The 12,839-nt window shown below is 35.7% G+C and overlaps 1 protein-coding gene across 17 annotated transcripts in view; it reads left to right on the top strand.

Annotated features, from left to right (window-relative positions):
• The first annotated feature begins 2,505 nt into the window (after window positions 1-2,505).
• The window catches only part of LOC134753944 (dynamin), a 50,502-nt gene continuing 40,168 nt past the window's right edge, over window positions 2,506-12,839 (top strand). For 4 of the 17 annotated variants that reach the window (XM_063689950.1, XM_063689959.1, XM_063689953.1 and 1 more), the window contains exons 1-2: window positions 2,510-2,817; window positions 7,839-7,912. In XM_063689950.1, coding sequence (XP_063546020.1) covers window positions 2,654-2,817; window positions 7,839-7,912 — 238 coding nt within the window. In that variant the 5' untranslated portion in view covers window positions 2,510-2,653. Of the gene's footprint in view, window positions 2,818-3,472; window positions 3,952-7,838; window positions 7,913-12,839 lie in introns of those variants that run through there. The other 13 variants (XR_010128855.1, XR_010128854.1, XM_063689957.1 and 10 more) reach the window with 7 other exon arrangements.

Below are 12,839 nucleotides of genomic sequence, written 5' to 3'. Positions count from 1 at the left end.
CAGTGAAGACGTGTCGTGTCTCCGTGAAGACGGTCCTCGTAAATTGGACCGAAACATGTCGAGCTATTCGACTTAATAATACGTGAGTGACCCGGTTTAAAATAATATAATTTATTAAATGTTATATACTCTTTCTCTTTGGCCCAGCCAGCCTGTGTAAGTGTTATTTTAAACGTCAAACTTCTATGAAATAGGGTATTTGATTACTAGTCAAATCAGTTTTTTTTCGAACTGTCAAAACGATTTTACTTATATGGAATTTATATGAAACACTAGCATGTGAAGTCACAATCAAATCACCTACTCTTTATCGTTTTATACGGGTAAATTGTGTCAAAAAATAACTGCTGCCTACGTTTCTATATTAATCTTCTGGGGCTTCATTTCATACATGGTGTAAAATAATTTATTTTAAATACTGTCAAAACCCTATTCTTACGTTAAAATAATATTTGCACAGTCTGGGCTATCAAAATTGCTGCCAACTTAGGATGGTATTCCACCTGTACAATATCTTGGTCCAATTTGCATTGCTTCCAACTCTCTCATTAAGCAAAATCATCATTCGCTTGCCCTTGTCCCATTCACTATTTGTCTCTCATTAAGCAAAATGTGAGACGCAAATACACATTAAGATATTGGACAGGTGAAATTGCACCTTTTAGGCCTCATACGCATGAAGGCATACGCAAAAATATATATGAATAAATTATTTTTTATTTGTATTTATTATTTTTATGGTTTCGACATTTTTGACCCATGTTCTTACACTGATATGTCTTAAAATTGTTAAATAACAAACGAAACCGTCAACGCCATCTAAACGAGAATAGGCCAAAGGTTGGTATTGGTGGTAGCGCCATCTGTCCGAGAATCAAATTTTCTTAATTTCCGAGTAACGTTTTTTGCATAGACCATTCATCTTATACGGAGTTATACAGATCTTTGCTATTAGGTACAGTATAGTTCATAAATACTTTTTTACAAAAATGACGTTTGATTCCGTCTTTTACTTACTGTATCAATTAAAGCGAAAAGGATAGTGTAAATAATGCGCGAGATACTGTCTATTTAAGCTTTTATTAATATTTTTTTGTAGGTGTGTTTTGTATTTCTATGTAACAAGTAGGTTAACCACGAGACTCAGTAAATGTTTCTTAAAATATTAATTGACTATCGATCCGCCCCGGTTACACAAAACGTGAACACATTGTACCTAAAATCCGTTCAGTAGTTTTTGAGTTTATCGGGAACATACAAACATACAGACAGACGGTCGCGGCGGAGGACTTAGTTTTATAAAGTGCAGTGATAATATTAATTAATAATAACAAGATATGTTTACAGATTTTTGGATATTTTCAAAGATTCTTGGATTCAAGCAAATATATATGTAACTCTGTATAAGATTAATACTCGTAAAGTCTAAGGAAAAAACGTGCCTAGGAAATTAAGAAAAAGTCAGGTCAGAGTAAACCAAAGCGTTATATTTTGTTTGATCGCTGTCAACCTAACGCACTCCTCCTCGCTTCGCTCGTCGTCGCTCCTATCTTGCCTCTGTTACTTAAGTTGTAAGTTCCTAACGCCTTTAAAAATTGTCGATTACTAGCCCGCCTATCTCCATGATGGTTGATCTTACGGAAAAATTATACATGACAAAAGATATTTATTTTAATATTTCATGCATGATGAAGTAATAAAAAGTTGGTGTTGTTTGAAAAAAAAAAGTTTTTTTTCCTGTCCATCAACCTCTTCAAATTTTGGAATGCAATATCTCGGTATTCTTAAATTTTAGAAAAAAGTTTAACAAGTAAAACCTGCTTATTTTGACGTATTCCGTAAGATACAATTATGGAATGTAGAGTTAGATACAATCATAAAAAAATTAATTGACATCACACCGACGATTTATTTTCTAAGTTCTGGGTACCCTTTGCTACACCCCAACCAAAAGTCATTCCCGAATAGATGGCGCCACACCTTTACTTGGCTAGATGGCGTTAACGACACCGTTTGATATTTATTTTAACACAAATCAGTGAAAGAACATGGGTCAGTCATATGTCATAGAAAACAGCCATTACCAAAGGCCATGACTCAGGAACAAATATCTGTCTAATTATCTATTTTTAACATGATTCATTAAAAATCTTACCAACACGTCTAAAACAAAATTAACGTGCTATTATTACGATAGTATCTAATATCTATTATAGTTTTGTAAGTACTATCTAGTAGGCAAGACGAGACGACTAGGGTACACTGCAGCCAGAAAACTTAAAGGTCAACATATACCTACAAGCAGTATCTTAGAGATTTGTCTTGCGCAATAAGGAGTACTTAATATTCTCCTACTCTGATGTATCTATATAGCGTTCTATTTAATCTGAATTATTTGTGTGCGGTAGAAAAAATTGCAACAGGTAATTCGATGGCCTAAATTTGTTAAAATATAACTATATATTATGTGTTTGTTCCAGTTCCTTTAATGATAAGTTCACAATTTTTCATGCAGAGACAGCAATATCTGTTGCTCTTCTCTCATACGCTTGCGCATTAGAAGCCTGGTACTATATTGATGAACGAAAAATCAGTAAGCGAAGATCTGCGGAGAAGCTCATAAAACGAGGAGTGTTTGGTAAAACCGGCAGCCATGTCGGGGAATATGGGAATGGAGCAGTTGATCCCCATCGTCAATAAGCTACAAGATGCTTTCACTCAGCTTGGTGTGCACATGCAACTTGATCTACCACAAATAGCGGTAGTGGGAGGACAGTCTGCTGGAAAGAGTTCCGTTTTGGAAAACTTCGTCGGAAGGTAAGACTGCGTTACGCCTATTACTAAATTATAAGGCTTTACGAACAAATAGGTGATATATTATTTAAATTAAAAGCTTTGTTCATGTAAACCCATGGCCTATATCGTACTTGCATACGGGATGCCAAACGAGAGATCCTCTTTTCTTAAGTTAATAATAAAATCCTAATATTATCTGAAATGTCTAAGTCGTAATTATATTTCTCTGACTATATTATGGAAATTGACTAAATGACGGTAATTATTCAAAATATAACAGTTGTATTTACTTAGGCAGTAAATTGGTTATGCAAATAAGTAAGTTTTTATATCACGTCAAATTAAATTCAATCTTATTGCATTGAAATAATCATAATTGATAGTGTAGGCCTTATATGCTTTGAAGGCTGGCCTAGATTTGATGCGCATGACAAGTATTATTGATTTTACGCAACTCTTCTGCCATTGGTTTTTAATATTTTTACATTATTGAATATTCATTTATTTCATATAACTATAATTATGATATTTTACACAATTATCAAAACAAAAAATTAATTAGTAATCACTACATTACATATAATGATTTCATATGGCAACCTTTATTTTTGTGAGAAAGAGATAGACGGAAATGTTTTGAAGTTTGAGCTGTTTGAGTTGGGATGCCGCTACACAGCGCATTGTTCGTGCTTCGACCCGATGCCTGTCGAAACATCAGTTGGCGTTCCAGCTATTGTATATTGAACACTGTGCCACTTTATGACAGCTCATTCACCAATGACGTACTTTAATATAAACATAGCTAGACGTTTATTGGTAACTCATCTGTCATTTGAGCACGGTGCTCCATTCACAGTCGAGGTTAAAATACTCCTATTACTCCTAACAACGTAACCACCCACCATATTGAAAAAGTAGTTTATCGGTGAATGATGAACAAGACGTTAAAGTAGTGAATTCGGATCGTAAAGTTTAATGTATTTAAAACAAAATGTCGGGGAATTTCGGAATGCAGCAGTTAATCCCCATTGTAAACAAACTACAAGATGCATTTGTGCAAATGGGCGTGCACATGTCTTTAGATCTCCCACAAATTGCAGTTGTGGGTGGCCAGTCCGCTGGAAAGAGTTCAGTGTTAGAAAACTTCGTCGGCAGGTGAGTCTCTGAATATCCTGGATACATGCGATATCCGTTGTTCAATAGTAAATAAAGAAATATTGCCTGACTTCACAAGTATGAATCAGCTGTCTTTATTTGTTAGTTTGCATGGTACCTAACCGAAAGTATTGTCTTTGTACTGTATCATGCATAAAGTAATGATTTAGATTTGGTGTAAGAAGTGGTCGAAGAGTACTTTTGATATCTGAAGTCTACAAGTCAATATGAGATAGCTTTTTGTGCCATAGTAATAAGGGTTTTAAGATAAAGTAGTCATCTAGTCTCTAATCTTACAGTTAATAAATTATATACTTTTAAAGATTATAATTGTCTTAACATTTTACATTATAAATGGGAAAGATAAGTTGTCATTGTATGATACTGTATCACCAGCAAATGCATGGCCTGAATTGCTATCACACAATTGTTATCAGTTGTTGGGATTGGTTCTGCTAAATTGATTGTTTCCAGTAAACTTCATATTAACTGTCCCCTTTGGAAAAACTCTGTGCTTAAGTTTATTCTTGCATTCTAAATTTGTTGTTCTATAAAGCCTAATGATTATTATATAGTAATTTTATTCTTGATTCTGGTTACAGACAATAAAAAACAATAACAAATCTGAAACCAGAATAGTGCAGTGGTGTCCTTTACTTACTGCATGAGAGGATCCCCAGAATGTGGATCTTTACATTTGTCATTCCGTGGGACATGCAATTACACAAATGAACCAACCTTGTAGGTGGATTTAATTCTTTTCAAGCAAATTTCCGGTTGGACTAAAGCAAAGGGGGTGCCGACACTTGGAAAAAATTTCATCGATGTTATTATGACACCTATTTTTTATTGTGTTATCGTAGAGAATACGCTAAAATGAGCATGTTTTGTAGGAAAAACTTTTCTCTAAAATCAAAAATGGCCGAGATATTTGACTCGCAAGTTGAAACCACTACTTGACAAATTAAAACCAATCATTTGGAACAGTAAATTCAAGTAACAGAGACAAGATAGGTGCGACGACGAGCGAAACGAGGAGGAGTGTGTTAGGTTGACCGCGATGATCGCGATCAAATAGAACAACATGTAATTGTACCTACTAAAAAAATTCTAAGTCTTTTTTTTTGCATCCCCTTTGCTTTAGGGCAACCATTTTCCTAATTTAATTATATGCTGCTATCTTAGATTCACGTTGTTGTTCTTGATGCATATCTCTAAAGCTTATCATGAACAATAGTGCCAAGACATTAAACAATACCTAATTGTCTTTTGTTTTTAATAGCATATAATTAAATAATTATGTTTATTCTAAAAAGAGGCTGTTTCTAATAAACTACAATTGTTCTTAAAGCCTTAGGGCCACTTCACCATTCACTTAACCGGTTAAACCTGAAGTTACCATGGTTACCAGTACAATTTGTTTAACCGGTTAACCCTGGGTTAGTGGTATGGTGCAAGAGGCGCTTAATAATCAGGCATATGAGTTATTTGTTATATAAATTCTAGCATCCCATGGTCCTTAACTAGTACAAATTACCTTTAATGAAATTTAAATCATTATTAAATGGAACAGGTTGCTTTTCTTTTGTTGCATTCAGTTTTTAAAACAAAACAAATTGCACATGAGTTTAACATAAGTAGTAGTTTACTTCTCATGCTTATATTGTCACCTGTGTAAGGGAAATATTCCAAAATTAAAAAAGTGAAATCCATAGCATCGCAAGGCAAGAAAAATACAAATGGTAAAATAAAATTAATGCTGTTGAAGATAAAAAACCGGCCAAGTGCGAGACGGACTCGCGCACTATGGGTGCCGTACCATTACGCAAAAACGGCAAAAAAGTCACGTTTGTTGTATGGGAGCCCCACTAAAATATTTATTTTATTCTGTTTATAGAATTTGTTGTACATCATTTGTGAAAATTTCAACTGTCTAGCTATCACGGTTCATATGAGGTACAGCCTGGTGACAGACGGACGGAGGGACAGCGGAGTCTTAGTAATAGGGTCCCGTTTTTACCCTTTGGGTACGGAACCCTAAAAACGATTGGCCTGCGGTTTTTATAAACAAGGCCTGACTTTGTGAACAAGTGTAGGTAAAAAATATTAGATCCTGAACACTATAGTTTTTAGTGTTGTTTCCAATTACATGACATAACTGTCACATAAGGAACTGTCTGAAGCAAAGGTTTCCTACAGTTTTCTAAGAAAAATAATCAACACTCACTAATTACCAATTTTTGAGAAGGTTGCCCTTCATCGTAGAAATAACAACCAGATTCCAAACTATTTCTTTTGTAAATAAGTCACATCAAATTCATCAAAATCAACCCAAAAAATATTAATGATTTAACAGTTTTGAATGATTCATGGTTAGTTTCACTAGACTTATATTGTCTGGGATATATAAAAGGTAAATACAAAAGGTAATCACGGTCTATATCCCGGTCAATATAAGTCTAGTGATTCATAATATTGATGACTACACATAGACATCTAAACCATAACCCTTTCTTTTAACTTTGCCGTCAGGTTGTTAAGCAGGAATTGCTTTTCCTTTTGTTTAAGTTTCATGAAATGATGTGAGTGTACTGCATATAAACTCTGGCATTTGATGTCATTGAGTTACATTGAAATTTTGCATTTTGCAACATGATTGCTACCTTTGGTTTTATGATTGGAACTCAGTGTCAATATAATATTAGGTAGATTTGATGATTTGTGTAAACATATTTATATAAAGAAGTGAAGACACACAAGAACACAAAAAAAATAACCCCATTTGTATCAAGAATGGATTGACCAATTTAGTTGCAGTTTTATGTTATTTGTAATGGTTCTCAGTTAAGGTTTTAACTCGCCTGATTGGTTGGCTATGATTTTAGTAACAAATTTGCAAAGATTTCTATATTTAAATCACCACCATTGTTTAATATATTAAATAAGCTAAATGGAATAGTAAAATGATACTGTTTGTGGTTCATTTCATTTACATCAAGTTTTTCTTTTTCTATTTTTGACTTAAGACGGGTATCAGGTTAAGGCTAGGCAAGTTAGAGCTTGAGACCTAGTTCTGCGGACTGAGTTGGGTTATAACCGCGAAAATCGAAGTTCGCAAATTGCGGGCATCTTCCTCTGTCACTATTACGCCTTCATTGGAGTAAATATTTTCGCGATAGACCCTCTGAACTGTGTTCATATAATAACCAAGTGTAAGACAGACCAGCGCTGTATGTTATCAAATGTTGTGTTTATGTATGCGTAGTCAAAGCAACTAAGTTTAAAAAACCGGACAAGTGCGCGTCGGACTCGCCCACCGAGGGATCCGTAGTTTTTTTTGTAATTTGTTGTTATAGCGGCATCATCTGTGAAAATTTCAACTGTCTAGCTATCGGTTCATGAGATGCCTGGTGACAGACAGAGAGACAGACGGACAGTGGAGTCTTAGAAATGGGGTTCCGTTTTTACCCTTTGGGTACGGAACCCTAGAAATGGTTTTCTATTGTGTGACCTTTGACTCTTTAATATATTAAGGGTTAGGGACATATGTAGGTAAGATATGCATCAACATATATTTTTCGTCCAGGACAGAACCCAGTTGTTACACGCATTTAGATTTAGGGGTTGCTTGCATGTATCTGCATACAAATGAATATTTCCAATTATCTCAGAATTGTGATGAACTTATTAAGTTACGACTTTCTAAAAATAGTTTGTGATCTGCCTACCGAGTACCGACCTACCAGGTCAACGGTGGTTCGTTGATGGATCGTGGGTTAAGCTGGCGCTGATATAATTTCGTCGGAGTTCTTTAAATGTATGGTATGGTTATGAGTTATATGTTTATTTTAAAGCAAGTGGGTTGTAATGATTTTTAATTGTTACAGGGATTTTCTGCCCCGTGGCTCCGGTATTGTAACTCGTCGTCCTTTGATTCTACAGCTCATACATGGAAACGCAGGTACGTTGTCGTCGAAGCATCTACATATTTAATGAGGCATTGATTAAAGTACGGATTTGCACGTTCAATACCTACCAAAAACATTTTTAACAAATAGTTGAGTAAGTATAGTTGGTCAAACCAAATTGTCAGTAAAAAAGAACAAAAAAAAAACTATACTCATCCTTTTTTTTGGGTGCTAGTCTTACACTAGACAAAGATAGTATGATTCTCTCTGTCTACGTTTGAAATAAGACAGTCCTTTGACAAACTATAGTAGAAATCCGAAAACAAAATTAATCCTTATGTTAAAATATAAATAACTCGGTGTCACGTGTGGTGACACCCTACGTTACTGCTCTATTATGTCTCGCAATAATAGTTGTCCCTCTCTTCTTAAATTTAGAACCGTGTGTTCTTAATAAATAAAAAATTGTTACACATTTTTTGCTTAAAAAACCGGCCAAGTGCGAGTCGGACTCGCCCTCCAAGGGTTCCGTACATTACACAATTTTTAACACTATATTTTTTATGTGAAACGTGAGTGAAATGTCTTTAAAATAGACCGCGGGCCAGGAACAGATTTCCATGACCAATCGCCTCCCGGGCGAAAACTCGTATAGTGGTTAACGGCTATGTATGATGAACCCTCGTGAACGTCAGCTGCCGCTCCGTTGGTGGGTTGAGGGATTTTCACTATCCTTTATGTGAGCATAAATTGCATGTTCGTTTCCACATTCCAACAAACGTCATAGCACTTCTAATTACCTTCCATTTATAGTTACCATAGCAGGGATATTTTTTGTGCTAAATACGTAATTTTATGGTGCTGTTAACTATTTCGAGTCTCCTGAATGAACACTTGTCACACCTCTAAACCAGTGATACCAGTAATATCAATTCTAACACTTTTAATGCCAAGCCCGTTGAAAGTTACTAAGGAATTCTCGAGTTGAGTTTCGGATAAAGAATTTAAAACTCCGTGGGAATGTATGTCACTGAGTATGGGTGATAAAAAACTCCAAAAAGCGAAACTGATCTCCATAGATTCTTATCGTTTCTAAGAGTTAATGAAATATTAACTTGAAGTGTACGTCTTCGCTCCATCTATGTATGAATAATGCAGGGGTGTAGTTTTCGCGTTATGTGCACAAATTGTTGCTCATTAACCTTCGGCGCTCCGACGAATGTTAAAACGAACTAATTGGCTTATTGCGTCTGCGAATTGCGAGCATGCATGGATGGAACTTCTGTATACGTATCTTACTTTTTATATGTAACAAGACCGCTTTTCTTTTCATTGAAGTCTGAACGGTTGCTATGTATACTACTACAACTTAAAAATGATTTTTGAAAGGTTGCAACGCGCGGCTGGCTATGAGTGGTAGGTACTAGGTACACTGGGCTAGGTATACGTTATACGATACCTACCTACCTCCCTGCCTACCAATATAATAGTTTTTTTTAAATAAAACAATGATGGTGGCAAACAGGAATACGGCCCGCCCGATGGTAAGAGGTAACCGTAGCCCATGGATGCCTGTAACGTCAGCAAGAGTGATGTCGACAATTGTCGAACCTGTCACCGTGATCAAATAGGGGCCTGAGGGCTTCCTTAACACATATACTTATCTGCGATCCGCGTCGAATGATTGTTTATGTGTGACTGAATTTTCCTCGTATCATTAACGGTCGGTGACTACTTGGAACATTCATTTTAGAAAGCCTTCGAATATAAGATTATTATATTACGCGTTTTAAATGTATCTGTCATACTACTCGAAACTTGCTGACTAGCAAATTAATGTAAGTTTAATCATTTGCTCCCGTTACAAGGCACATCCTGTGCATATGTGAATGAAAGACCGAGGAAGCGGCTATTTAACTATATCGTTAATGTTTTTATAGAGCAGTGCATTAGTTCTGCGCAATGCTAGGAATGTCCACAGTTAACTGACAATTCTTAAACCTTATTGCAACGATATAAGGTCCACCGACGATCAGGAGTGTTAGTGCCATGGTCAACGCGTCAGACCTTTTTTAAGCCTTATGACGACGAGATAGGGACTATCACTGACGTGTATTGCTGTTAGTATCTCTGCAGGCAGGATGCAGCTTCCGTATCCGATTTTTTGCCCAATTGGGTACCGCGGCTTGCACGCGATAAAATATACGACGTCCAGCATCGAAGAGATCGGATCTTTATTTGTACTGCTTAAACAACTTCAACTGTATAATTGTAAAAATACATCATCTGTGAAAATCTCAACTGTCTAGCTATCACGGTTCATGAGATACAGCCTGGTGACAGACAGACGGACAGCGGAGTCTTAGTAATAGGGTCACGTTATTACCCCTTGGGTACGGAACCCTAAAAACTACAATAGAGTAGGTACGTGGGATAAGTGGCATTACAACACCGTACGGGCTTAGAAGAAATTATCCTTAGAAGCGACTACGAGCACAGAATAGCTAATAGCTACGAGTATGTAATCTCGCACAGATCTCTAGGTGACGATGACCGCATCCTATCACCATCAGGCGGCTCGTCTGTTTGTTTGATACCTATTTCTAGAAACAAAATGAATAAAAAAAGCATCGACCTCGCTATAAACTAGTAACGCATAAAACGCTACAGCAGGTTGAAAAAGTATGATATCAATCAAACGAAACGTTTGAAGAACTAACCCAACTAAAGGGGCCCACTGACTATCAGTCCGCCGGACGATATCGGCCTGTCAGTTAGAACAAAAATTTGACAGTTCCGAACAACTGACAGGACGATACAAAGTAGGATCGACCGTAACTGTGACTTACCTATACGAGGTGGGCGATGCTGAAAACTAAGAGCGTTGGAATATATTGTGTAGGTACTTTGTGTACCCTTTTTTAAACCGAATCCAATTTCATAGAAGGAGGAGGTTCTGTATTCGGTTTGGTTTTTTTTTTAAATGTATTTTCACCGATTACTCCCACCGGTATTGTTACTATTTGGCTTGGCGCCGACTTTAAACATATCAGTTGGTAACTCATATTCGCATATACTTAATAAAGCATAATATTTTATTTTATCCGTTTTGAAGTCGGTTTTCCTTTTTTTTTGTAAAAAGTTTTTATAACACGAGGCAATTACGTTGTGACTACCATAAGAAACATATCCATTTTCCTAATGCTAATACGTCGAATATTTTTCAACTTTTGGCAGCACACTACGTATTGCTACAAGACTATCGATCTTGACGTTTTTTAGTTCGTATCCTTATCAAATCGCACCAAAATCATGGCATGCTTCAAAATTTGGCTTGGCACCGACTTCATACATATCAGTTGGTGACGCATACACTTAATAAAGGATAATATTTATTTTATCCTGTTTGAAGTCGGTTTTTTTTTGTAAAAAGTTTTTATAACACGAGGCAATTACGTTGTGAAGACCATTAGAATTTCAAGAATGAGAACCGCGAGAGCGAGTTTTCCTAATGCAATATTTTCCAATTTTTGGCAGCACACTACGTATTGTTACAAGACTATCGATCTTGACCTTGACGTTTTTTAGTTATCTACGTAAAACTACTTCCAGATTAGTGATGGGCGAGCGGAAAGTTTCCTTTATGGGAAACTTTCGGTAACGTAATTTACTGAGAATATTTCCGCAATATTCTCCTGACGTGAAAAATAAGGAAATTTACATTTTTTTGATGATTATATTGCACTTTTCTTAGTGAGTAGAGCTGTCAAAAGAGTTACTTAGTAATATTACAAATGGAAAATATAATACATACCTAAAAGGGTTTCTAACTTAGGGATAGGAATATTTTGAAAATTTAAATTTAATAGAAAAATTAACGTACATAAATTTGTGCCTCATCATTCAATAGAGTTTTAAAAATGATTTCAAGGTATTTAAGATCATTTTTTGCTTAAATAAATACTTTGGGAGATAATCTAACCGAAAGTCTTAAGAGATTATGAACCTGAATCAACAGTTTCCTACAGTTTTACATTATTTTTCTAGCTAAACTTTATTTATTTTGCTTTCTTATATTTGTATAAAATTTAAGAATCTTAAAATAATCTAAGGAAACGTGTGTACAAAAAGAGCGTATGTTCTAAAGAAACTTACGGCAGTTATGCCCTTTTGACGGTACCACTATTGTACCAAAAAAAGTTAGTAGGTAACTAGGGAGGATATTATGTGACCTCAACAATGAACTTTCGAACAAACCAGTCTCACCGAGGGGACTAATTGATGCGTTCACATGCAGTTATAATTTGATTTAACATAACTAGCACTTAAATATATGTCAATCACTAAAATGCATTTTCTATTTTCTATACAAAAAACACGCGCTTTTAGATAAATTGCCAGTTTTGGAAATGTTTCCGTAACATTTCCGAGAATATTCTCTCAATCGGAAATATTCTCGGCAATTTCCCATCACTATTCCAGATATTAACCTATTATTGTGTTAATAAGTAGAAACACTTTTTGTGACTACCCCGTCTCGTTGTCACCTTAGCATAGACAGCTTGATGATTGTAGGTAATTAGTAATTGCTGTACGACATAGTTGACATAACGCCTGTAATTGCATTACACGTTCCACGATTTGTAGTTTTTAATGTATAGTGTCGACTGTAGGATGCCAGTGTTTTATTCATCCTATACTAAGTTATATTATCTACTATAGAAATCCATTAAAACATCATGTATATTTATAGGCATAGCATTACTATGACGATGCCTGGAAAAAACTTGTTGTTAATACGTACGTTAATATCTGGTGGTGGTATGGTTAAACTCAACTCAATCTATTATAGTTTGGTCAGTGCGTACCATTGTAAAGGCATTCTATCTAATAACTCTAAAGCCCGCTCCAGACTACGAACGCGAGTGTGGAGTCGATTTCGCTGATTAGCTAACTAGACTCCACACTCGCGTTCGCGGC

This window comes from Cydia strobilella, chromosome Z, assembly GCF_947568885.1.
Source record: "Cydia strobilella chromosome Z, ilCydStro3.1, whole genome shotgun sequence".
NCBI lineage: Eukaryota > Metazoa > Arthropoda > Insecta > Lepidoptera > Tortricidae > Cydia > Cydia strobilella.
Note: the sequence above shows the minus strand (reverse complement) of the source record. Positions and strands in the feature narration are given on the sequence as shown.